The sequence below is a fragment of the Trichoplusia ni genome, chromosome 5 (genome assembly GCF_003590095.1).
Source record: "Trichoplusia ni isolate ovarian cell line Hi5 chromosome 5, tn1, whole genome shotgun sequence".
NCBI classification, from domain to species: domain Eukaryota; kingdom Metazoa; phylum Arthropoda; class Insecta; order Lepidoptera; family Noctuidae; genus Trichoplusia; species Trichoplusia ni.
In genome coordinates, this window is record NC_039482.1 from 14,981,142 (window position 1) to 15,005,709 (window position 24,568).

Sequence of the window (24,568 nt, forward strand, 5' to 3'; positions counted from 1 at the left end):
AATTTGTCAATTATGCTTAGAGATTTTGTTAACATAGTAAACATAATTTAAATTATAACCTCACATTATAATGGTCATATAAAATTTTTGCATGCCGGTTAAACGGCGAGACATGTGAAATACTACCTACTGTACCATCTTTGTAACACCATACCATTTTTCTAGCAAATAAAAATTTCTTTTTCTTCTTAATTAAGGCACTCACCTGAGCATCGATCTGTTTAGCCGCTGATATAGATTTTCGGAAGTATTCCGTGCCGTTTAACTTCACTTGCACCAATGTTGAGTTCCTCACAACCTGTAGTGCGAAAAATGTATTTGAGCTGTTTGGGTTTACATTGACGCTTCTGTTGTCCTTTACGATATGTAATGAGGGCTGACCTCTATGAGGTGCAGGTATCCGTTGTCCAGGCGTGTCCCGCCCACGGTGTAGTTCTCCGGCGTCTGGTTGAAGCGCAGGTGCACCAGCAGCTCGCCGCCCTCCAACGACGCGCCCACCTGGGTCTCGTCCGTCTGCCCGTAGCTGTGGATTGTAGTCCCGGTTTAAAGCTGATTCATGCTTAACTAACAGCATGTTTACATTAAAAACAGTTTTGCATTAAAAAATATTTTGACGATCTAAGCTAAGAAGAGTCTAGGAGAGTGTATGTAGTGTAACAGCGCACCGTGGCAGCGAGCCGAGGTAGAAGATCTGTCCGGTGGGCTTGCGCGTGCGGATGAACATGGAGATGTCGAGCGCGGCGCGCACGGCCCGGCGCGCGCGCTCGTCCACGGCCACGCGCACGACGGCCCGCGGCCGCGCCGCCTCGTGCCCGAACGTGGCCGCCGTGTAGTTGTACTGGCACGTGCCGCCCAGGTGCGGCCGCGGACACGTGCACACGAAGCTGGTCCACGCGTCCTCGCAGGCGCCGCCCGAGCGGCAGGGGTTGGGCGCGCACTGCGGCGTGCGCGGGCAGGAGGGCCGCACGCCGCGCAGCACGGCCCGCGCCGCCAGCCCCTCGTCCTCCGCGCCCTCGGCCGCGGCGCCGCTGTCGGCCCGCTCCGTGGCGTTGGCGTCCTCCGGCAGCACCTGCGCAGTCCGCGGGTCAGTGTCGGCCGTGAAGGCCCGCCGGCGCCTCCCCGGCCCCTCCCCGGCCCGCACTCACCCACTGCCCGTTGACGACGACGTCCTGGAAGCAGCCCACGAAGAAGTTGGGTCCGTGCGTGAGCGTGGCGTACGACGAGCCGGCCGTGCCCAGCCGCGTGGACGGGAACGACGTCACGGACGAGTTGTACGCCTCGTTCTGGCTGATAGGGTAGATGGTCTGCTCCTCGTTGGCCGCCAACACCAGGTGCGACGAGTTGATGGTCACGAACACCTGCCGCGACAAAACACAACATTCAAACGACAATATCAACAAAGAGATAAAGTCTATGTATATAGTACATTACCTTTTGCCAGTTACTATCATTGAGGCTGGAACCGATGAATACTCCCTCCCACTTATTGAGCAGGCTGGAGTGAAGGTTGAGTCTTCCGTTAGAAAGTTCTAGGAAGAAGTAGGTGAGTCCGCGTCCCATAGCCAAAAGGCCACTGCCCAGAGTGGTCTTGAACCGGAACGAGATGTCATATCCTTCCTCGCGAGACGTGTTCACCTCCGCGAAGCTGCTCTTCTCTAACGACATTGTTGTTATCTGTTCACAAACACAATAATGTAATAATTATAAGAAATATTTGTAATTGACACATATTTTTATTGACTTCAACTGTATGTTAACTCGTAGTACTCAGCGTTCCAAAAAATAAATGATAGTTTAAAACCTAATTTTTGATAGAATACAACTGACCGTCTGAATTCGATGCAAAAGTGTATGTATCTGCGTGCTTACCTTCTCGCAGGTGGTCCCGTAGTGCCCGTGCGTGCAGGAGCAGTTGAAGCGGTGTTCGGTCTCGTCGCGCAGCCAGGGCTTGCACGTGCCGTTGTTCCGGCAGGGCGCGTCGCGGCAGCCCTGCAACACCACGGAGCAGTTCTGCCCCCCCCAGCCCGTCGCGCACAGGCAGAAGTACGACGCGCGACCGTCGAAGCACTTGCCGTGCGCGCAGGGCTCGTACCTGCCACACGCCGTCTCGCGGTCAGCACACGGAAACCAATTGCAATGTCATTAACTGCAGTTAAAGTAATTAGGTTCCACCGTATTCACCTCTGGCACTCGTCGATCTCGATCTCGCAGTGCTCGCCCTCGTAGCCGGCGAAGCAGTCGCACGTGTACCCGCCGATGCCGTCGATGCACTTGCCGTTCTCGCAGGGCGACGACGCGCACTCGTCGATGTTCACTTCGCAGCGCGAACCGGTCGTGCCCAGCACGCACACGCACTCGAAACTACCACACGACAACACAGACATCAAATGCAACTGCCTCAAGTAAAATCTGCTTCTAAAGAAATGTTAAAAATGTAACGTGATTTTTTCATTTAATTCTATAGTTAGTCAAGAGCGTAATGTGAATGTTGTTTACCCGCTGGCAGTCTCTAGCGAGAAGGGCTGGTAGAAGACGGGCGGCAGCAGCATCTGCGGCTGCGGGCCGACCTGCACGTGCGGCGCGTCGGCCGCCAGGTACAGGCTGGCGTTGGACCGCTCCAGGCACACGCCGCCGTACTTGCACGGCTCGCTCTCGCACTCGTTGATGTCCAGCTCACAATTCTTTCCTACACCATAGTACAGCAAACTCTTTATGTCCTCTGCTTGGTTGTGTACGTACCTGCGGGCAGGCGTGCGGGCAGGCGTGCGGGCGGCGGGCACTCACCGGTGTAGGCGGCGTAGCAGTTGCAGTGGTAGTCGTTGACGTCGTCGACGCAGGTCCCGCCGTGGCGGCAGGGCTGCGGCGCGCACTCGTCGATGTTGACGGAGCAGTCCTCGCCGGAGAAGCCGGTGCCGCCGCAGTCGCAGCTGTAGCTGTTGAGCCCGTCCACGCAGCGCCCGCCGTGCTGGCACGGCTGCGACTGCACGCACACAAACACGTATACAGTACGCCGGGGACAAGTAGCACGCTAAGCTGATGTGTTTCTAATTCATTTTCGATCGAGTTATTGAAATAAATAACGCTATATTTTTTGACCTTGACAAATCGATTTACCTCACAGTCGTCAATGTCTATCTCGCAATTAGGTCCAGTCAGTCCGTCCTGGCACACGCACGAGTAGCTCGCGATACCGTCCACGCAGGTCGAGCCCGCCGCGCACGGGTTCTTCTCGCATTCGTTTATATTAGTCGAACAGTCTTTGCCTAAAAAAAAAAATACGAAATAATGAAATATAGAATATAATAATGGTTTAATAAAAATATAATTCGATTTAATGAGAACCTTCGAAGCCTTCCATACAAGTGCACTCGTAGTTGTTCTCCAGGTTCTGGCACGTACCGCCGTTTTTGCACGGCGACGACAAACACTCATCGATGTCTTGTTCACAGCTGTCGCCCGTATACCCTGCGCGATACCAAGCATTTAGAACAGTATTAAACTTGCAAATGAATTCAACTGCCAAATGGTGTAACACATACCAGGCCTGCAATAACACTCGTACGAGCCGGGCACATTCAAGCATACGCCATGGTTACATATTTTCGGCATAATAGCACACTCGTCGATGTCCAGCTCGCATAGACGACCTGCAAATATAGAAACAAGTATAATATGTACTGCAAAGAATTTATGCACATCAGACTCTGCCGTTAATTCAATGTCGCGATTTGTGAATAAATGTTTTTGTTTTATTAATAAAAAATCGTATATCGATCCAACTGCCGAGCAAAGGCCTCTCCTCTTCCAAAAAAATGTATTGTAAAATCATTCATATTCCCAGTATAAAATGAAATAAAATTAAACCGATTAATAATTGACTCATAAAGTTTATTATGTACCATAAATGAGAAAAGATAACAACCATAATATTTTTAACATTATCACTTTCATACTAGTACGAGTAATAAACAAATAAAAAAAAACTTTTAAATAAATTCTTCGCGTTATGCATATCACTTATATTTAAAATAGGTGCTTCTACCTACAACGACAACATAACACTGATGTTATAATCGGAACAAAATACTTACGGAAATATTACAAAAAAAAAATACTTACTATACTGTAAATATTTAATACTAATGGTCTATTAGTTCTGAATAACATAATATATGATATTATATTAAATTATATGCGATTCTGTTAATAACCGATTCCGAAACTTTACGGTAAAACCGGTAAGCGTACACGTCACCATCACTAGTGTATCAACAAGACCTGTCAGTGTCAATTGTCAAACTTGTGAACAGTGTTTATCGAGCGACCTACATATTTCGTGTTAATATTGTTTTTCCTTAAAAAAGTAACTTGTTTCGGTAAATATTAATAAACAAGGGCATTTAAGTGAGTTGTGATTCATGCGCGTGTTGTATGAATCATCGCCATGCTGTGTTCAATGCGTAATGGTTTGAGGTTATGTCGGAATCAAATCGTTTTACAAAATAACAACATCAAACAAGTACGAACAACAACCAGCCTTGAAACTGATCAGATTGAACAAAATGATAAGAACAATAAAGATATTTCACAATTATTACGGAAGTATAAAGACAAAATAGTTTTCAACTCGTACTTAGAGCACGATAAGTTAAAATTGGGGAATCGTAAGTATCACATTAAAACGGTACAAAAAGCAAAAGCAACCCTAGACAAAGAATTCAACCAAAAGTGTCTGCCACCCCTACCACTGGCCTTACAGTATTATGTTGAAAGCGACAAACTACTGAAAGATGACAATGTTGACACTGTTAGGGAACCTGACAAGGATTTTCAGTTACCTTTCGGGACTCCAACCAAATTGGAATATAATGAAAAACAAGATCTACAAATAAGCAATATTCAAAGGGATAGTATTAAAAAAGAATTTGATCGTTCACAAATGAAAAAATGGATGACTAACTATGAATACTTTGATGACAGTAAAATTGTATCTGAAAATGATGATGAGGATGATGATAGAAGTTATGAATGGAGCAAGGACTATGGTACTCCCGACCCTAAAGTAGGTGTGAGCCGAGTCCCCTGTGGAGGCTGTGGGGCGCTACTGCACTGTAGCGACCCTGCCATCCCAGGGTACTTGCCAAGTGAAATATTTAAGAACAGGAGTTCCAATGAACTCAAGACTATAGAATGCCAGAGATGCCATTTCCTAAAAGAGTATAATATAGCCTTAGACGTCAGTGTACAGCCAGAGGAATATGAGAAGCTACTGCAGTCCATTAGGTACTTTAACATTCAGTATTAGTTATTATGAATATTTAACATAATAAATTTATAGCCCACATTCTTAAGTTTATTAAGAGAGTGTACTAATCAAGGCCTTTTATAATTTTTAGGCATGTTAAATCATTAGTGTTGCTGATGGTGGATCTATTAGACTTTCCATGCTCCATATGGCCCGGCATAGTGAACATTGTAGGCAAAGAGAGACCCATCATAATTGTGGGGAACAAGGTAATGTCCTAAAAAGACAAAAAAAATTGGGGCATATATATTTTACGAACTTTTTAACATGTTGTTTAATACTACATTTTTTTTTCAGGTGGATCTGATACCAGGTGACAGTGTAGGTTATATTAAGAGAATAAGGCAATCTTTAATGACTGAAATCAAAAAGACTAGACTGGGAGACGCAAATATTAAGCATGTCTCTCTTATATCTGCTAAAACTGGCTATGGGGTGGAGGACCTCATCTCTGCTATGTTCAAAGAGTGGATGTACAAAGGCGACGTGTTTCTCGTGGGATGTACCAACGTCGGGAAAAGCTCACTGTTCAATGCCCTACTGCAGTCTGACTACTGCAAGGTCCATGCGGTGGATATTGTACAGCGAGCTACCGTGAGCCGGTGGCCAGGGACGACATTAAACTTACTCAAATTTCCAATAAACAGGCCTTCAGGCTGGAAAATATACCAGCGCTCACGAAGATTGAAATCAGAAAGAAAACTTATGAAGATCGAAAAGGAAGTAAGGCGTGCACACTTACAGGGACAGGCGCCAACTGAAGCGCCCGCTTTGATCGGTCATATAGGACGGTCCTTTAGCGAGAAATATGACGAAGATGAAGTCAACCGCCGCCACTTGTTAGTAATGGACGAAAAAAACGCGTTGTTCGCAAACAGCAAGTGGTTTTATGACACTCCCGGCGTCATCCATCCTGATCAAGTGTTGTCTTTACTTAGTACAGATGAATTACTATTGACAATACCTAAACAACTAATAGCACCACAAACATACTTCGTATACGAGGGCTCCACCATTTTCATCGGAGGTTTAGCTCGGATAGATCTAGTCGAGAGCGCGCATCCATGTCGCTTTACTATATTTTGTTCCGCGTGTTTACCTATCACTGTTACTAAAACCGAAGATGCTGACGAAATTTATGACAGATTTGTAGGAAGTGAGCTATTTGCCGCACCTACAGGAGGGGAGGAACGAATGAAGCACTGGCCTGGACTGCAGCCACGAGCCGAATTGCTGGAATTCAAAGGAGAAGGTCCAAAGTGTTGCAGTGGAGACGTTGTGTTGTCGTCAGTGGCTTGGATAGGAGTTACCGCTAAAGATGGAGCTGTCTGCAAGTTGCGTGCGTGGACTCCGGAAAGTCGTGGCATACACACGAGAAAGCCATCACTATTGCCTTACTCTGTTAATTTAAAGGGCAAGAGGTTGCAAGATACTCCAGCATATATGATAGGAAAAATATTTTCTCCTGATGAATAAGCTTCAAGTTAAGAAATCAATTAGTAATAAATGATCATTAAAACTCCCGGTTGTTATTTCCGCATGCTGTATTAAAAACATTGTATTTCAAAACCGCAATCAAAGAATGATGCGGGTGTAGGGACTGACCGTTATTGCCGGGCGGGCACTGGCAGCGGAAGAGGCCGGTGTCGAGCGCCAGACAGGTGCCGTTGTGGCAGGGCGAGGACGCGCAGGCGGAGTCGGGCGCGGCGGGGGCGCAGCGCCAGGCGGGCGCGGCCTCCACGCACTCGTGGTGGGGCGCGCAGGGCGCGGCGCGGCAGTCGGCCGCCAGCTCGCAGGCCGCGCCCGCCCAGCCCGCGCGGCACTCGCACTCGCCCGACTCGCGGCACACGCCGCCGTTGGCGCAGCCGCGCGCGGCGCAGGACTCAGGCGCGCCCCCCGCGCCCCCGCCGCCCGCCGCGCCCCCTCCCCCGCTCGCGCTCACGTCGCAGCGCGCCCCCGTCCAGCCGCTCTCACACTCGCACCGGAACCCGCTCGCCTGCACACCGCGCCTCATATGTCAAATAATTTGTTTAACTGATCCCCTTCACGACTATATCTGGACTACTGCACTCGTGTGTTAAGTGTTTTTTTTTGTGTTTTGTTTTGCGGTGTGAAAAAGTAAATGTGTGTGATCACTCTTTTTCTGCAAATTGAATATGATCGTAAACTTACAATATGACCCCATAACAAAAAGAAAGATACATACAGAATTTATATCGAAAAGTGAACATAGAAAATTTATTATGATACCTTAAAATAGAGTGGTACAAAGTTAACAAAAATAAGCTATAAAAGCATGCATATCATCGGAAGGGTATGAGTGAGCAAGCAGTACTCACGAGGTCCTGGCAGGTCTTGGCGTGCAGACAGGGCCCGCTGGCGCAGCGCTCGGCCGCCTTGAGGTCGGACAGCGCCTTGCCCGCCGCCTGCTCGCAGTACACGCCTACACACGCACATGCACGCACACGTAAGCACACGCGGGCCGCACACTTACCGACATGGCGCCACCACCGCACATAGCCCCGGGACATATTCAATTTGATTCTAAATAGTACGACTATTACATAAGATAATAGTGACTACTACGACGACCTTGTTGCTTTTTTCTGGTATATTACTATCTATTAAAGTATGCTTCACGTGACTCTAATTTGATAAGAAAACTAACGATGGTGGCGTCATAATTCTACAGGTGTCAGCCCTAAAGACATTAAACTGCATGCAGGTACAAACAAAATGGGACACTTTATTGACTACTGTACGTAATGCATGATGTAGACAGGAAAACTTAAAGCAAATAAAACTTAGGGGACGAAATATGCTAGAATCATTCACATTTCACAAACAACATAAATAGACATCTAGACAGGCAGAAGGACGAAGTAGAGTAGTAAGAAACGCAGGTGTAGTGGCGTACCCTTGTATCCGGGCGCGCAGGTGCAGTTGAAGTGGTCGGCGGCCAGCGAGCACGTGGCGCCGTTGAGGCAGGCGCCCGCCTCGCACACGGACTCCAGGCTCGAGCAGTTGGGGGACACGCCCGGCGCGCCTGCGGACACAACTCTGTACTGCTAGTCAACACACGCGCCACCACAGTCACCTCGGAGAGATACGCACCGTAGTATCCGACGTCGCAGACGCACATGACTTGCTTAGCGATGACCCCCGTGATCATCATGTTGGGGATACCTGCAGCAGAGACATGAGGGTGAGTGCGGGTGTGCGCGGGGGCGGGGGGCGGGGCGGGGCCACTCACAGTGCGAGCGCGGCGGACACACGAGGTCGGGGCAGGCGGCGGGGTGCGGCGCGGGCGCGCAGTAGGGCGGCGCGAAGCCGCGCGCGCACACGCAGCGGAAGCCGGCGCCGCCGCTCTCCTCCACGCACGCGCCGCCCGCGCCGCACGGGCCCGACGCGCACGCGGACACCTGCAACACGCACGCCCATTTCATACACGACCACGACATTCTGACAACCTACATTCTGCAGATAGTATATTACGGAATCCAAAGCAGATTTTTCAATAAAAGCAGACTCTGTTGCTGCCTAACAATATACTCATAGCTGTATCTCACGTTATTGCACCGCTCGCCCTTGTATCCGAGCTGGCACGCGCACACGTAGCCGCCGTACGTGTCGTAGCACACGCCGTGCCCGCAGATGTTCCGATCCTCCTCGCACTCGTTAACATTGAGCTCGCAGCGGGCGCCCGTGTAGCCTGCCAGATAAAAAAACATTCACATTATTAGAATGTCTGACCTTGTCTTATGTTACTTTAAATCTCCCCACAAAAAGCGCAGTCATCGTACCAGTGCCGCTGCAGTCGCAGGTGAAGTTGTTGACGGCGTCCTGACAGCGGCCGCCGTTGAGGCAGGCGCCGGGCGTGCTCGCGCACTCGTCCACGTCCGTCTCGCAGTTGCGACCCGTGTAACCTGATACCACAACATCATCATTATAGTGCCTTTCAGTTCGGTTCCTCCACGACAGACATTGCATGAGTCGTACCGGGCGGGCAGGCGCACACGTAGCTGTCGGCGCCGGGCGGCACGCTGCAGCTGCCGTTGTTGCGGCACGGGCCCGCCACGCACTGCGGGTCCAGCGACACCTCCAGCTCGCAGAATGTACCTGTCAGCAGACATACTCCTTACAAACCTCGTAATTACACAACGAGTTTTAATACCAGACAAATAGTCCAAAAACACCAAATACATGTCTCTGAGAAATATATGATGCTTTCAAAAGCGGACAGTGTGAGCTACTTTTATTATAATACGATAAAAATGAATGTAGTGAGTGCAGTGTACCGTGATAGTTGTGCGGGCAGTCGCAGACGTAGTCGCCGCGCGCGTCCTCGCGGCAGCGGCCGGCGTGCTGGCAGGGCGCGGACGCGCACGGGTCGCCCGCGTCCACCTCGCAGTTGTTGCCCGTGTAGCGCGCCGAGCAGTGGCACTCGTATCTGCGCATATACCACACATACACCACTGGTTACTACATCGGTTATCTTAATGTGTAAACAAAATATAATGTGCATGTATAACAGTGACTAACTTCTAGCTGATTGTTGGGATGACAAATTACAGGCATGCGCTGACTGTGATTTACTTAAAGCTACCTCCGTTAGTTTAATATAAAAGAGGAAACAAAATAAAAAAAAGCTTATTTATCCTTCAGAAATAATGTATGTATTGCATTCACAACAATGATAACAAAGCACTGCACCAATCTTCTTGTGCACAGTGAATAATCAGGTTCGATTGTAGATATTCGTTGTATCTATATGTTTTATGACATCTCTTCATTAATCGATTTAAACGGCAATTAACATAAGTATAACCAAACATTAAAAATGTTTTTGAAAAGCAATGCGATTAATAATCACAAATAAGTCACGCGCGTCACACCCGAACGCGGCTCGAAAACAATTAATAAATCATTGAACCCCAACGCGGTGTCCTTTACTTATGACTCATTTGCTTTCGTTACACACCACACGTCGCAGGTGTACATCATTCAAAAACTAGAGGAATATGACCAGACATCATTTACGAAAGCAACTTCTATTCTTTTTAAGAGCATACATATGTAGATAACATCAAAATCAAGGATGCGTGTCATAGAGAGCTGACCTGTCATGTCGCGATATGCAGGTGCCGTGCCTCATACACGGCTCGTTGTAACAGTGGTCTTTCGGCTGTATGCGCAGCACGTCCTTTCTGTCAATACCTATAACAAAATACAGTTTTAACATCCTCTTGCTACCTAATTTGGCTTATCAATGGATTGCAGGGAGTTAATTATACGCATAAGTTTTTAGTCTAATAAATGTTATTTTTTAACGTACCTATATAGATTGCGGGTAGGCGTACTTGATAATAAAGTTGATACAGTGAAGTCAATGGGTTAAACCTTGATTATTTGTACTGCACATTTATGAATAGTAGAAGTTGTGCACTAACATTGATCGGTGGTGAGCGGGCAGTGGCCGAACACGACGTTGCGGACCTGCGCGCCGGCGGCGTGGAACTCGAGCTGCGGGCCCTCGAGGATGCAGCCGCTGAACACGTTGCCCACCAGCAGCACCGCGCCGCCCGCCTCCAGCGCGCCCGGCGACAGCAGCTCCGGGTTCCACGTCACGTTCGAGATGATCTGCGACCACACAACATTATACACAGCGCTACGTGGGGTGTAGTGTGACGTGTCAACAACCTGCACTTTGTTACTGCGCAGGGTGTTATACAATGATAAAGAAACAATGCAAACCACCAAAATAAATCAACATAACATACATATTTGCTGTTTACATATAACTTGCTTAAAGTCTCAATTCGCAGTTATTTCATTAGCTTCGTTTTATTGTACGTAACGTTGAACTCACTTGCTTCGTATCATCTGTATCAATAAAAATTCTAAAGATTTGTCACTACAACTGTTCTGAGCTCTCATTAATAATTTGTAGAACAGAGTCTTGATTGATATTTTTAAACATTCATTTCGATGACGTCACTCAGATTTTACATCAGTAATTTGCAAGTTACCATCGGTTCACGCCGTTCACACAGGCTTGAAGGTTTCCTTATTACAATGCTGTTTCAACTGTCAAAAAAGTCTGTACTTGGATGTATCTATGATGAATGATTTCTTTCAATTATTAGCCAACTAGCTAGTGCTCACGTGCCTTCCCCTGGCTTGAGCTGTCTCAAATTTTATCAAAATATGACCAGCCATTTGAGCATGAAAATGTCACAAACAGGGTATGTATGTAAACCCTCAAACAGCCTCAGAAAGTTGTTAGCTGGGCCTACCTGTGTGTCCTTATCGACTTCAAGCAGCAGCGAGGGCGGGTCGGAGTTGTAGCGCAGGCCGACCCAGTGCCAGCGGTTGTCGAGCGTCTCCTTGGCGAGCCCGACCTCGCGGTGCGGCTGCGAGGGCCGCGCCCACGACACCAGCACCTGCTCGAACAGCGCCGTCACGTGCAGCGTGTAGCCCTCGAACCGCTGCGAGAACAGCTCGCCACCTAGCCAGAACATTGCCGTGCACTCAATACAAAGGTGTCTCATTTAACTTCGGCTTAAGTTGTTTTGCCTAACCACTAATTGCTTAGTATTTCTAACTAGAGTAACGGAGGCTATCCTCGCAGACTTGGTGCCAACTGGTTTAAGTTATTTCAAGCCACTTACAAATATTAGCCATGTTTTTTTTTTGGAATACGCATTAGAAATTTTCGCATATCGTTACTAAACCGTAAGTGCGAAATACATTTCACTATGCATTTCTCTTTCTCTGAGGTACCTATCGAAGGCAGGCTTTGTAAAATTACACCTACCCTTTAAACTCATAACCCGCATATTCAGTAATATGATGTGCTGTGACCTTTAACCGTCGCTCACCGCGTATAACGGTCCAGAGGCTGCGCTGTGGAGATTCTCCGATGACATTTGGCCATTGCAAATGAGACTAACGGTAAAAATGAAATGTGTTTGAAAACGCAGTGCGCATCATACTGTAAGTGTTCATATAATGTGGCCGGTGAAAACAAAAGGGGGCGCGGCGGCTTCGGCAGGTGCCGGCTACGAATAATTCCGCTAAAGGAGCGTACGTGAGTTTACTTCAAGCACATCAACACGTTCATACAAAGTGAGCAGGTGACTTCTGTGCCTTTACTCGGATGCTAACTACTTAGTACTAGCTCTAGCATCTACTATAATGAGGTGACCAACCTAACATGAAACACGATGACTGCCACGGCTCTGGTGAATGGATGAAACAAAATGGAATGAAAATGAACACAAGTTAGGCACTCACACACCTAAGGGATTGCGCATGCGCGACGATCAATAAACACATGTGCCATTATCGTCATAATGTAGGTACGCGGTCCTGACAATGTTTTGATACATTTGCTCTACAAACCAACTCCCGCGGCTGCGTATTTTTATAAGTGCACATTCCACGTGCGCCAGCGTGTACGTATATGGTCATCGTTTATCTTTCTGCGAAGGAATCTATCTGCTCAATATTCTTGTAATGGCAATGACATATAAGATGCCAGCTCGTAAAGGTCGCTGGTAATTAACAAGATCGGGTTGGTTTAACGATTGTTTGAATTCAACTAAAACAAAATGCAATGTTTACTATGTAGGTACCTGCTGTAGGAGTAACTAGTACGCTATAAAATACTCTAAGACCGATATTTTGTAAAGTTAAACCATTGCGTTTGGGTAAGTACACTTCACAAAAAATATGATTCAATATAATCTAATAATGTGTTCACGAGGCGCGCTGGGTGTTAGAAATCAAACGTGTCTAGTGAACTACCTTTCTCTCAACAAATCATTATTTATTACAACGTCGCTGTAAATCGCGACCGGTCCGGCGCCGAGCGGCATGCGCATGCGTGATGCTGTGACGTAACAGAGGCGGTAATGGCCGCCGCGGTCTCACTCGGACAGACATCGATCACAACATTGATCCAGCTTTACGACGTGTTGTCTGCCGGTCGGTTGTGTTCTTATACCATAGACCTATGATTAAATCATGAAGCACTTTCGTTTTATTGATTCTGGGATACTTATTTTACACAGGCGTAGAATCATCGCAGCGCACGCGACTATAATGAATATGGCTATAAAGTGTGAAGCTGTAATGGTGTTAACTTGACCTTGATTAAAGGTAATTTAGATGCTAGTTACGCCCTATTTATTCCAAATTGCTTAGATTGGACGATATCACTTCTCTATTTTAGTATTTGTAGCACCAATTTAAAAACTAAAAAAGATAAGTAAAAACTACAACATAAGTCGTTTACGTTGGAAAACTCTTGCGCAAGGCGCATTCCAGATGAATTAATATGATTTTTAATTAAATTTGTTTTACGCAAGTCAATAAAGTTGTGCGTCGATCTGTCAACGTCAGCGATTCTCGGAACCACGAAGGTGCAGCCTTACGGCGCGTGCACTTCGCGTAATAACTGACAAAAACACGGCGTGTTTAGTGCTGCGCCGCTCGTAATGAATCCCAGGAGTATTTTGATTGATGACAGACATGCTCGCGCGCCTGTCGCCCGAGACGAGGTATTAGGATTTAAACAAATTAACATCGCCCAATCTTTTGTAAAAGTCCAGTTATTAAGCAGAAAAAACAAGTTATTTTGTGGATCTTACATACAATTTTGAAAATTAATCAAATCTTACCAACACATGTCCGGAAGCTGAGTCCAACGAGTTGTTTAAGTGATATAGGCCTGGAAAGCCTAATGTAGGAGCTGCCATTGAAGTAGGCCTCGGGCCGGTCGGAGGGGCCGAGCGGGCCGGCGGCGCGGGCTCCTGACGATGACGCCGCCCACGCCGCTAGCGCGACACACCATGCTGAAACAATAAAACAAAACATAAGGCACTTTAAGGGTATATCTAAATTGTCTATTAACTCCTCCTGTTCGTATAGGAAATGATAAAGAAACGAAATTAACAGCCCAAGTTAGAACGACACTTAAGTGACGTTCCAAGATATCTACGTTTTTACATTCCAGTAGCACTGAGAAGATGGACCCGGCCGTAAAGGGCGACATACTGCTCTGCCTTTACTGCGCATTCATATTGCATGCGGCGTATACCATAATTCATAAATTACATAAAAATATTGTTAAAAGACAGCACCTTGGTTTAATGACTTAATGCAATATCAATGAAAAGCTGGCGCATGTATTCGTTAGCTGGACGAGTAGCTGCGCATGACGTCACTTGCAGCGCAGCACTGGCGCGGCCGGCGTGTGTGCGTTGTGCAAACAGTTCGATACCGGGGGAACAAACGCTATATTGCATACAGGCATTGCTAGAGCTCAATGAAACCAGGTCACTGCTAGCGGCGCACGGCACACGATGCAGAGATTTTGAATGACTAGTTCTTAGACAAGCTGGTAGAACGGCAGACTATTATATCATGGGCCTATTTACTGATGTCGCTTCCACATGATATATTATGAAGCCATAAATAATTATAATTTTCTGTAAGTATTTACGGATTTTTCGCTCACTATCCTAAGTTACGTATGACGCGAATGCCTTTCACTAATACCCAATGCAATTTTGACCTAACACTCCAAGGAGAACGAATTGAATAAGCTGTAACGAATAATACTTATACAACGCTTTGTTTCAATTAATAGCAACAGTTTGATTTGATATGAAAATTCACCTGAAAAGTTTTATTTTTCTATGCTTCGTTTATATTTATGAGTTAGCTTTAGATAGAGGTTTGCACGACGCTGGCGCCGCTGCCTCGCGGCCTCTGTGAGAGCGGCGGCCGGCGGGCTTCCAGGGCTCAGGCTGCCGCCACTGGCCGGGGCTCCAATTTATTACCTATCGACGTACCTAGAGTGCTCGTAAACGCATTTACTGTTAGTGCACGCGCTCTCAAACGGTCTGCAGGCTGTTGGTGACTGAACGAATGCCGCGAACTTCGTCATTGCATCGGCCTCAATAAACAACAATTCAGTACACAACTACACACCGTGGCAAATAACACAAAAATGTATTAACTTTGCAAGACATTTCGGGAATGACAGTGCAACTTGGAACGATATTAAACGTATTCTATTATTCTACGAAAAAGAACAGAAATCGTTTTCATTTTAATATGTAACTCTAATACAATGCTTAGTAAGTAGTTATTATTGTTCGCTATTACATATTTTCTACAGAAATATACTGATGATGATTGATTAAGTTTTACACGTCTACAAACTCGGAACTCCGAACAAACGTTAACAATTTAGGTTCCTTTGCAAGAGCAAAGCATATTCATTTTAACTATGTTAATCAAATGGATTTAGCATTCATATTGTTATTCAGCTAAACGGTTTTGTAGAAACAGAATAATACTCATCATTTTGTACAGTTAGCTAGGCCCAAACTATATGTGTATGCTTTCATATTATGAGTTGTCTGTCAGCCGGAAATAGTAATTATTAGTATATATAAAAGTAATTATTTTTGTGTAAGTAGTCTATACAAAGGGCTTCAAATTGATATAAAAATCAGATGCTTATACAATAGGGTTCCGTAGAAAAAAAATAATGTATTTTTTTTGAAAAATATGAATATCTCCATGTTCATAAGTAGTACAGCATTACCAAAGCCTTTGGTGAATGGGGTTTAATAGCTCTATCAAAAGGCTTTTCACAATCTTCTGTATCTATGATACTTTTTTTACTAAAATTATATTTGTAAATTTCGGCCAAAAAAAAGCGTAAACTTTAAAAAGAAATATCTCCTAAACTAAACAAAACTATCACCCAGGAGTTCTACTCTTGCCTTTGTAATCATGATGACTGTCGGTTTCTGCCCGAAAACGATCATGTCCAAATTATGGGTCCCATAACACACTGTGTACCGGAGTGAAGAGTGCTTTGACCGTTATTACAGTCATGAATACATCAATCCAATTAGCGGCGGCATTGCGAGCAGAGCACGCGCTCTTATAATCGAGTTAGAATCGATTCGTCACGAGATCGAGCAGCTCGGCTTGCAATCTTGACTGTTTTATTAGAAACAATCGAGGTACACTTTATGGGAAACTAATCGCACACAACAATCTCTTCGAAGTGGGTCCGACAATCTACTGCTTTCTCGGCACAATGTGTACGTCTCCCTATCTATGTTTTTAATCCCCATTAGCGACTATTCAACATTTAGGTAGTTTTATTTTAAGCTTGTCCTGATGAGAAGATGAATAGTACAACCCCTCCTACTACTACTACCTCACATTATTAACCAAACATAATTTTGCTTTCATATCTCAGGTAATTTAAAACACCCCGCATAGCAAGTCAAATGTTGGCTATATTTGACTTGTATTGACAGGATTTATTCGTGGTCTCCTAGCAACAACAACTGTCTATTTTCTAGAATCCATTCTAATAGCATTTCATTATGTATCGCCGCATTACTCCGACAAAAGTCGGGGCCTCCTCTCAGACCGGGCGCGCACCGGCGCGCGCCTCGCGCCGGGACGTGACTGTCCATTAACCCGTGAAATCATAGATCCCCGCGAACGTGCACAAAAACAACCAACGAAGGGTAGGTAACACTCACTTCAGCTAACATTTGTACGCGAAATGCAAACTTTACGAACATGAACATTGTAGTCAGATTTTCTGCTGATTCAGCACATCACACATTTAAGAAACTCGACATTTTAGTCGTGTGCTAATTAATGTAAGCATGTTTCTGCAGCATCAATTAAAGCCGTGATACAAAATGTATTCGAAACATTTGCAGAGATTGCAGTGTTCGTTACTGCAGTCAGGTTAACATGTGAGTAACACTTTCAAAACTAAGTAATATCGAGTGTGTTAGCGTCACGCAATGTTGTGCGGGTTTCTCCTCTCACCGTGAGCTCGACAACAACACGCCGCGTGCGCATTGAAAGTGTTAAGTAAAGTGTACAGATCAATGCAACTCATCCAGTAAAGCGCATTACACAACGCGCTCGCTAGCCGCCGCACGCGCATCGGATATGCAACTCTGAAGGAACAGTGCGCGTTGCAATCGCAGCTACTTTAAAATTTGCTAAATTAACTTAACCTTGTCCTAGAATTTTAAAGTTACGTTAATTTGGGAAAAGTGTTTTTGTTAATCTCGGCAATCGCTCGATTGTATTAGCCGTTGTTTAGCATGTATTATGCACGTTATAATTAAAATGACCTATTTATCAGAACACAATATAAAATTCCTCTTAATCTTAATAATAACAAGTAGGTACTGTACTTTCGTCATGTAGACTATTGGGTCGTGACTTGTACCACCTCTATGATATCTACGAGTCACTGAACTAGACTCACTTAAGATAGTAGATAAGGAGGTACCGGGCGACCCCTCAAGTTAGCTGGAAGCTTCTACTTATGGCAGGTGAAGATTAGCCTTGACATTCCTGTTAAGAATTTTCTAGATTGTACTTTTGTATTGTCGCTTATACGGTATTCTTGTTATTTAATGGTCATATATTATATACCTTGATTTGTTTGTTTCCTCTTCCATGATTGGATTTATTATTTTTACCGTTTCAGCATTTTGCGCTTTTCTTAGTCAGAAAAGAAGTGGCCATTACCGTGTTTACTCATATCGAGTGGTCGATTTGTGTCACTAAGTCGTAACTTGGTAATTAAACACTAGTAACTTGGAATGGAAGCAAAAGGAAAGGACGTTTTTTTATCATTTATTTTAGACTGTTGGTTCTATAAAAAACAAAGTATAACGCCCGAGCGTTTTATTTGAGCCTTTCCCCTGAGAACGTTTCTACTCTGGTACCGTACTCTTCTTGTGAGGCATATCAGTACCGTGTTTTTACATCAATCCACGTAACAATCGTAGAGACAATGCGCGGGCGTCGAGGTTAATGTTGCCCCACTACCTGAGACTCATATGTCAGCCATCATGGTAAAATAGATTCTAACTCAACGCCTGAGAATACAAACTCAATAGACAGACAAGACAATAGATCGTACACTTGCACGTGTAACTAAACTTCAATGAACATCCGTAACTGCAAAACCATATTTGAGAGAATTAATAATATGTACTTGTAAAAATTAACAGACTTTGATTAATTTAAATAATATATTTATAAGAGAAACTTCCTACAATATAACATTGTAACTGGAGCAGAAACCAGTTATGATGTCAGGTCTATGAACCGCAATAGTTTTCGTTTAAGGAGTTATAAAGCAAAACTTTGATCCGAACAATGCAAAATTCCAATCATTTTACGAGCAATACAACTGAGACACTGATCAGCAATTCATAACACACCATAAACAATGTGGGCACGGGGCGAGCGCGCACCGTTTGGTAGATCAATGCGCAGGCGCATAGCGGCCGAATGACGTCACCGCCCACCGAGTGACTCATAAGTCATAGTCCTTTACTTTCCAAGAAAAAAGGTTTTACGGAAACGGCACACCAAAAGCCCATGTGACTCAAATGTCGTTAATGAACTTTCATTTTAAATGTGAATGAATACTAGCAACATAATCAGGTAAATGTTAAAGTATTGCCATTGTGTTCTTTCAATCCCACTGTGCACTGTGTACGAAATTTTGCCTCTCTATTTAGGCATTTATACCCTCAAAATATGTTGCACGGCCGCGTGACAGCCGCGGCAGGCGAGGCATTATACATTCGTAACAGTTTCACAGACGTAGACAATGTGCACCAGATACAAAACAAAGAACTTTCTACTTGACATGGTACGTTTGTCAGTTATCCAGTGGTTTTCGTAACGAATTAGGTACAGTAAGCAATTGACATAACGGCCTTCAGACCCGAACCGAAATGGCCGCCAGCCGCGAGATAGATGCTCACTGACACACTGTGACTAATTACGAGCTACGATTGGTATTGGAAAGTTGGCGATAATGCTTAGTGATGGATAATAAAAACGTGCTCTCTACTTTTAATGTGAATATCATAAACAGAGAGATCAAGCTTCTGGTAATATGCGTGCCTAACAGAAACTATTTATTTCGCTGACTTCGTAAAACTTAACAGTGACTTTTAAATAATCGAAATAATTGCCGAGTGCTATTTGCTTATCGACAGCCCTTGGCTGGGGATTCACGAAATAAGAACTATCGCAATATGTGCCAATGATAGCAAAATTACATCCATTGAAAACATTACGGTCCGTGACGGACATCACGGGATGCTTAGAGACACGGCAAACAACGAATTGTAAATTTCATTGTTATTGTTTTGGTACAACAATTCTATCTCAGTTAGATTAGATCCATCGCGGGAAGTCATGAAGGTCATAACTAGCCATACCATAACTGAACAAATATAACTTTAGTATTATAATAAAAATATTGAAAAACAAAACAATCTTAGATTAATGGTGCTCACATTGTTTCTTACTTTAATTAAGTACAACTAACTGAATTTGCTAAGGTCATATTGATTTTCAGTTACTGACCATGAAAGTACGAAGGCCAAAGAGTGAAATGTTGGTTGTAATTTATTTATTTTCTGTTCATTAAAATGTTTATATATTTCCGAAGGTATCCCGGTACGGCGTAAGTCATTTTGCAGAATATTTTTTACATCAACACAATACTGTCTGGTCGGTACCAGGGGCGGCGCCTATGCAAACACCTCGACATACTACACTGCCCCAGTACTCCAAACCTCAGCTTACTGACATGGCGGTGCATAATGCATTATGTCAAAATGCTTGTGATTATGGGAAAAACAAGTATCACATCATCTCAAGCAAATGAACATCCGTAAGTGATGAAGTGCTTAGTTTGTTTACACCTGGAGCTAGATTTCTGCAAAGCATATAAATATTTATATCATAAGTTTCAAGACAAAAAGTAACTATCGTAGAATGAATAAGTACATTGTGAAGGCTGTATATGTAGACGATTTATAGAAAAGTTCTCACAGGCACGTAATCTGCATGCATAACGCAGTACAGTATGCGATACCGTATTGCGTGATGACTGATGGCGATAAAGATGCGCCATCCCAATTAACAATGCTTAGTAATTAACCCCATGCTGAGGAGATATACTATCTGAGTGCGATGTGAACATTGTGAACGCGCACGCACTTGCACGGGCTGGAGAGGGCGTCGCGTGACTGCACGCTATCACAGCTCGCAGTCACCTCGAACTGCGATGAGACACAGATTTTAATACCCATACAATATGGTTTTCAGATACAACTGATGAATTTTGCTTTAGGTGCAAGACTGATGAAATGAGAATTATAGTTTTCTGTACCATTTAGGACACCCATTTGCGATGCGGTACAATAGCATCATTGCGATTCCAAACCGGTATACTATAATATAAACCCAATCTTCCTTTGGTACAATTGGTACAGCTAAAAGAGGTTTGAACATACTGCGTAAAGGCTTTATGTAATTACGAGCTGTTGCCCGCAACTTCGTCCGCGTGGTTAGAAGATATAAGTTAGGAATTTTTGGAAGGAAGCCCCCGAAGACGCATATTATTCCCCGTTTTTGCCACATTTTCCATTGTATCTTCGCTCCTATCAGTTGCAGCGTGATGTTATACAGCCTAAAACCTTCCTCAATGAATGGACTATTGAACATAAAAAGATTTTTTCAATGAAACTACTTTTAGTTACCGACGTTTCGAAACCTTTGCAGATATCATGGTCACGGGCAGACTGCACTAAAATCTAAAATTAAACCGCGATAAAATCCGTAAAAGTAGTTTCATTTCAATGACTAACATTCGCGTAAACCTAAGAAACCACTAAGAATTTTTCAATTTGAACCAGTAGTTCCTGAGACTAGCGCGTTCAAACAAACTCTTCAGCTTTATTATATTAGTATATAGATAATATACTAGAAAAGTGTAGCGAGCGCACCTAGGAGGCGTTGCTGTGACGTCAGAGCGCCGCCGCCCTCGAGCGACAGATCACTTCAGCTCGTTGAGCGTGAAAACAGTACGGTGTCCGTGCCGTGTCTCCCATCAACACTAGATACGAGATGATTTACTAAAACAGTCTTTATAGAAACTGAAGTAGACATAATTTGGTTGTAGCTAGCAACAAGCTAGAAAGCGCAGTCGGCGTTGAAGGGATCATTTGCTTTATCGAAAACTGGAAAACTAACAGAATACACATTTTTGTATGAGAAACTGTTCAAAACAAATACGGTTACATTAATCTTAATTTTAGTCTAAACATGAACATTTATGAGTTTACGAAAGCTGACTGTCTGACTGATTTATCAGAGCAGGAACAGGGATTCCTTTTATAGTAAAGGAGAACAAAGGAATTTGAAAATGTTTACGGGTTAAAACGGGTTTTGGAATTTAGTATGACAATACCTATGATTTTCAAAGTTTTCCAATTATTGTTTTAAAATTATGTATGCCCTTTCTTCATTAATAGCAATAAAACACGCGTCAAATATTTATTTGAAAAACTACACTTGAGGGGGTTAGTTTTCATGGAGAAATAACTAATACCTCGCGTAGGAAGTCGCGGGCGGTCGCTAGAAGTAAATAAATCCATGCAGTTCTCAATATGAAGTAAGTTCGTCAATCAGTACGAGCAAATTAAAGTATCGATAAGGAGATTTCCATAATTGATTCCCAGCAGAACCTCTATCGTGGTTCTCTATCGCTAATCACACTAACAGAGAGTCGTGTGTTTTAAACTAAAATAGTTAATTATGAACGCATTGCACGTACTTAACTAGAACATAACACAGGCGAATAGAGTGCTAACAGAAACAATTATAATGACCATTAAATTGACAGATTACATGTTTTACGGTGTTGTAGACCGGTCCGCGACCGTATTATACATACAAACTGTTACAGTATATTTCTTCAGCTTATTTATACTTCATTTACAATTTTAATTAGCCACATTTTCCCCATAAGTCAGTTTTAATTTATGAAGTCCTTGGCGCTCAAGATTATAGCTACAGCTTGCTTATAAAAACTTCACCCTCTTGATAAAGAAGTACTTGAATATGTTAGAAACTAAATCGCTAAATGGTTCTCGGATACAATATTGACAAAAAGTTTCTCAAATAGTAGAGCGGGGCACTCGAAACCATCTGGATAAGCCATCAAGTGTTGGTGATTCTCAGCACTTGTGCGGTCGGATCCCGGATTACCAGAAACTGCTTTTTATCCATGCATTCAGGGCAGGTAGAGCTGGAAGCGCGTACATTGTGGCGCTGCGAACGTTTGTGAGAATCAGTTAAGTCGAGGAGTCAATTTCTTAAAAATATGTTTTCTTAAAAATTCCTTTACGGCCCATAGAGTTAACGGTTGACTAGTTTTCCCCTAGTACGCAGTTGACGGAGTTCAGTACATTTCAATATCTTTAGACCATTAATTATTGAGGCGGATGTTATGCATTGCTTGAAGGTGCATGATCAAGCAATACTTACTTACTCATATGCTCCAAGTTACGATTTATTATTTTCTGCCTCCAAAATGTAGTTTTGTTTCCGTGTCATGCGATGTCATCACGAATCTTTGTTCTGCGAAAACAGTTTAAGACACGCTTCGTCTTATTGTTAATTAAGTAGTGCATAAAAACTTCGGAGGAACAAAGCGTTTGAAAATATCGGATTGGTAACGCCTGCGTAGATCCGGATTAACAATACATGTAACAAAAACAGTGAAATACTAAGGAAACAATCGTTTTTAAATAACTCGTATCGAATGGAACAAGGTATTGAAATATTCACAAATTATATCGTACATTGGACGTTGTTTGTTTGTGTTCCATCAAGTAATGTTTAATTACCTGCACTAGACGGTAGATATTATAATATAGAAATTTTACATTCAAATGAATTATTCTTAATAAATAACCGCTCTGTCCGTAGAGCGAAACCAGCAATCTAAAAATATGTTAAACAATAGAAAGGAAGTTAAACTGGTAAGTGAGTCACGTATTGCGTGCGGCGTTTCGTACAGCCTGCAGTGAAGTAAGCAGGGGAGCCGTTAGCCGGCGGCCGACCACAGTTATGAAGGCTGCCACATTATTCTAAACGAGCAGTGACTCCTATTGTGTTTTGGGAAGTGTCAGTGATGTCAAATAGGTATTTAAAAAACCTAACCGCTTAACACACATACATATCATATGCCTTTCTCCGCAGGCCACCTGGGCATTCAACTCTGCTACGCAACCGATCATCATCTTTTGCTAAACCTATCCGTCTCTGATTTGACTTGAATTATGTACACCCGTATCAGCTTAATTGTTTAAGATACCTCCAGCCGTAGGAACTGCTGTTGTTGGACTAAAGTTTAAGTAAGGGTAGTAAACCTGCGGACAGGGAGATGCCACGAGTCGGTCGAGTGCTACACCGTCCTGCAACATCAGGCAGGTCGTCTGCCCTACAAATATTAATTAACAAATAACCAATTTATGGCGATATTCAATTAGTGGTTATTGTTCTTAAAAAAAACTGGTTTCTGTTCTTGTGAAGTTTCTCAGAAACGAAGTCTCGTAATTAGATGAAAGTCATCAAATGATTACTCATCGTTAATTGATCAATAAGAAACAAAATACCAATACTTGTAGATTGTTTTTCTTAAATTAATAATAAATTATTGAAGAAATAAAAACACATCTTTCCTTGAGTGATACCATTTGGTGGAATCTTGCACCTCTATTAAAACCGTAACCTCACCGATATTTTGAAACTTTCTTGCTCCGATGAGTTACGGATTACACCTAAAATGAATGGAAACGGTAAACATAGAGGAACATCTACTTTAACATGACTTTATTTTCCTTCTATCAAATTAGGTGCTTTTGAAGTCCTTGTTAATCATGAAATCTTAATCACAGATCAACCTTTTCGTGTTTGGCGTGAAATGCAAACAGGAATAAAATTTATGTTGCAGTCACTTCTCCGTTGTGACTAGTTTTGGATGTTCGTGCTTAAGTTGAAATAAAGGAAGGCATGGCGGTCGTTGAAAGAAGAAGAAATGATTGTAGCCTTTTTTTTCCGGGGTGAAACGTTAATGTTTCAACCCACGTCGAGGGCACGGCGTGGGGATATGTCGGACTTCCACTGACTAAAAACACCCCGGGCCCCTTCTACTGCTTTAGCCAGACTCACGGGATCGCTCGCGCATACTCTGCGCGACTCTGGCTGGAAATGATTGTAGCCTGCTCGGGATGACGATCGGTTTGAATTGATTTTAGATAATTATTTTAACGTGTTCATTGAGCTGTGATCATGTAATGCACAGAGTTATATGAT

At 43.7% G+C, this 24,568-nt stretch overlaps 2 protein-coding genes across 2 annotated transcripts in view; one reads left to right on the top strand and one right to left on the bottom strand.

Moving 5' to 3' along the window:
- LOC113494059 (protein crumbs) overlaps nt 1–24,568 on the bottom strand; it is a 48,525-nt gene that overhangs the window by 13,734 nt on the left and 10,223 nt on the right. The window contains exons 2-26 of the mRNA XM_026872195.1: nt 13,990–14,163; nt 11,602–11,813; nt 10,756–10,945; nt 10,426–10,522; nt 9,604–9,755; nt 9,305–9,424; nt 9,109–9,231; nt 8,875–9,017; nt 8,559–8,727; nt 8,420–8,491; nt 8,223–8,351; nt 7,645–7,748; nt 6,911–7,301; nt 3,540–3,647; nt 3,343–3,465; nt 3,115–3,263; nt 2,785–2,980; nt 2,497–2,686; nt 2,182–2,361; nt 1,870–2,092; nt 1,432–1,674; nt 1,146–1,358; nt 666–1,069; nt 382–523; nt 206–298 (exon numbers count right to left, since the gene is read on the bottom strand). Coding sequence (XP_026727996.1) covers nt 206–298; nt 382–523; nt 666–1,069; nt 1,146–1,358; nt 1,432–1,674; nt 1,870–2,092; nt 2,182–2,361; nt 2,497–2,686; nt 2,785–2,980; nt 3,115–3,263; nt 3,343–3,465; nt 3,540–3,647; nt 6,911–7,301; nt 7,645–7,748; nt 8,223–8,351; nt 8,420–8,491; nt 8,559–8,727; nt 8,875–9,017; nt 9,109–9,231; nt 9,305–9,424; nt 9,604–9,755; nt 10,426–10,522; nt 10,756–10,945; nt 11,602–11,813; nt 13,990–14,163 — 4,340 coding nt within the window. The remainder of the gene's footprint in view (nt 1–205; nt 299–381; nt 524–665; nt 1,070–1,145; nt 1,359–1,431; nt 1,675–1,869; nt 2,093–2,181; nt 2,362–2,496; nt 2,687–2,784; nt 2,981–3,114; nt 3,264–3,342; nt 3,466–3,539; nt 3,648–6,910; nt 7,302–7,644; nt 7,749–8,222; nt 8,352–8,419; nt 8,492–8,558; nt 8,728–8,874; nt 9,018–9,108; nt 9,232–9,304; nt 9,425–9,603; nt 9,756–10,425; nt 10,523–10,755; nt 10,946–11,601; nt 11,814–13,989; nt 14,164–24,568) is intronic.
- LOC113493695 (nitric oxide-associated protein 1) lies at nt 4,187–6,825 on the top strand. The gene is made up of 3 exons (XM_026871683.1): nt 4,187–5,283; nt 5,397–5,514; nt 5,603–6,825. Exons 1-3 carry the CDS (start codon nt 4,445–4,447, stop codon nt 6,779–6,781), a joined length of 2,136 nt encoding a protein of 711 aa, XP_026727484.1. The 5' UTR covers nt 4,187–4,444; the 3' UTR covers nt 6,782–6,825.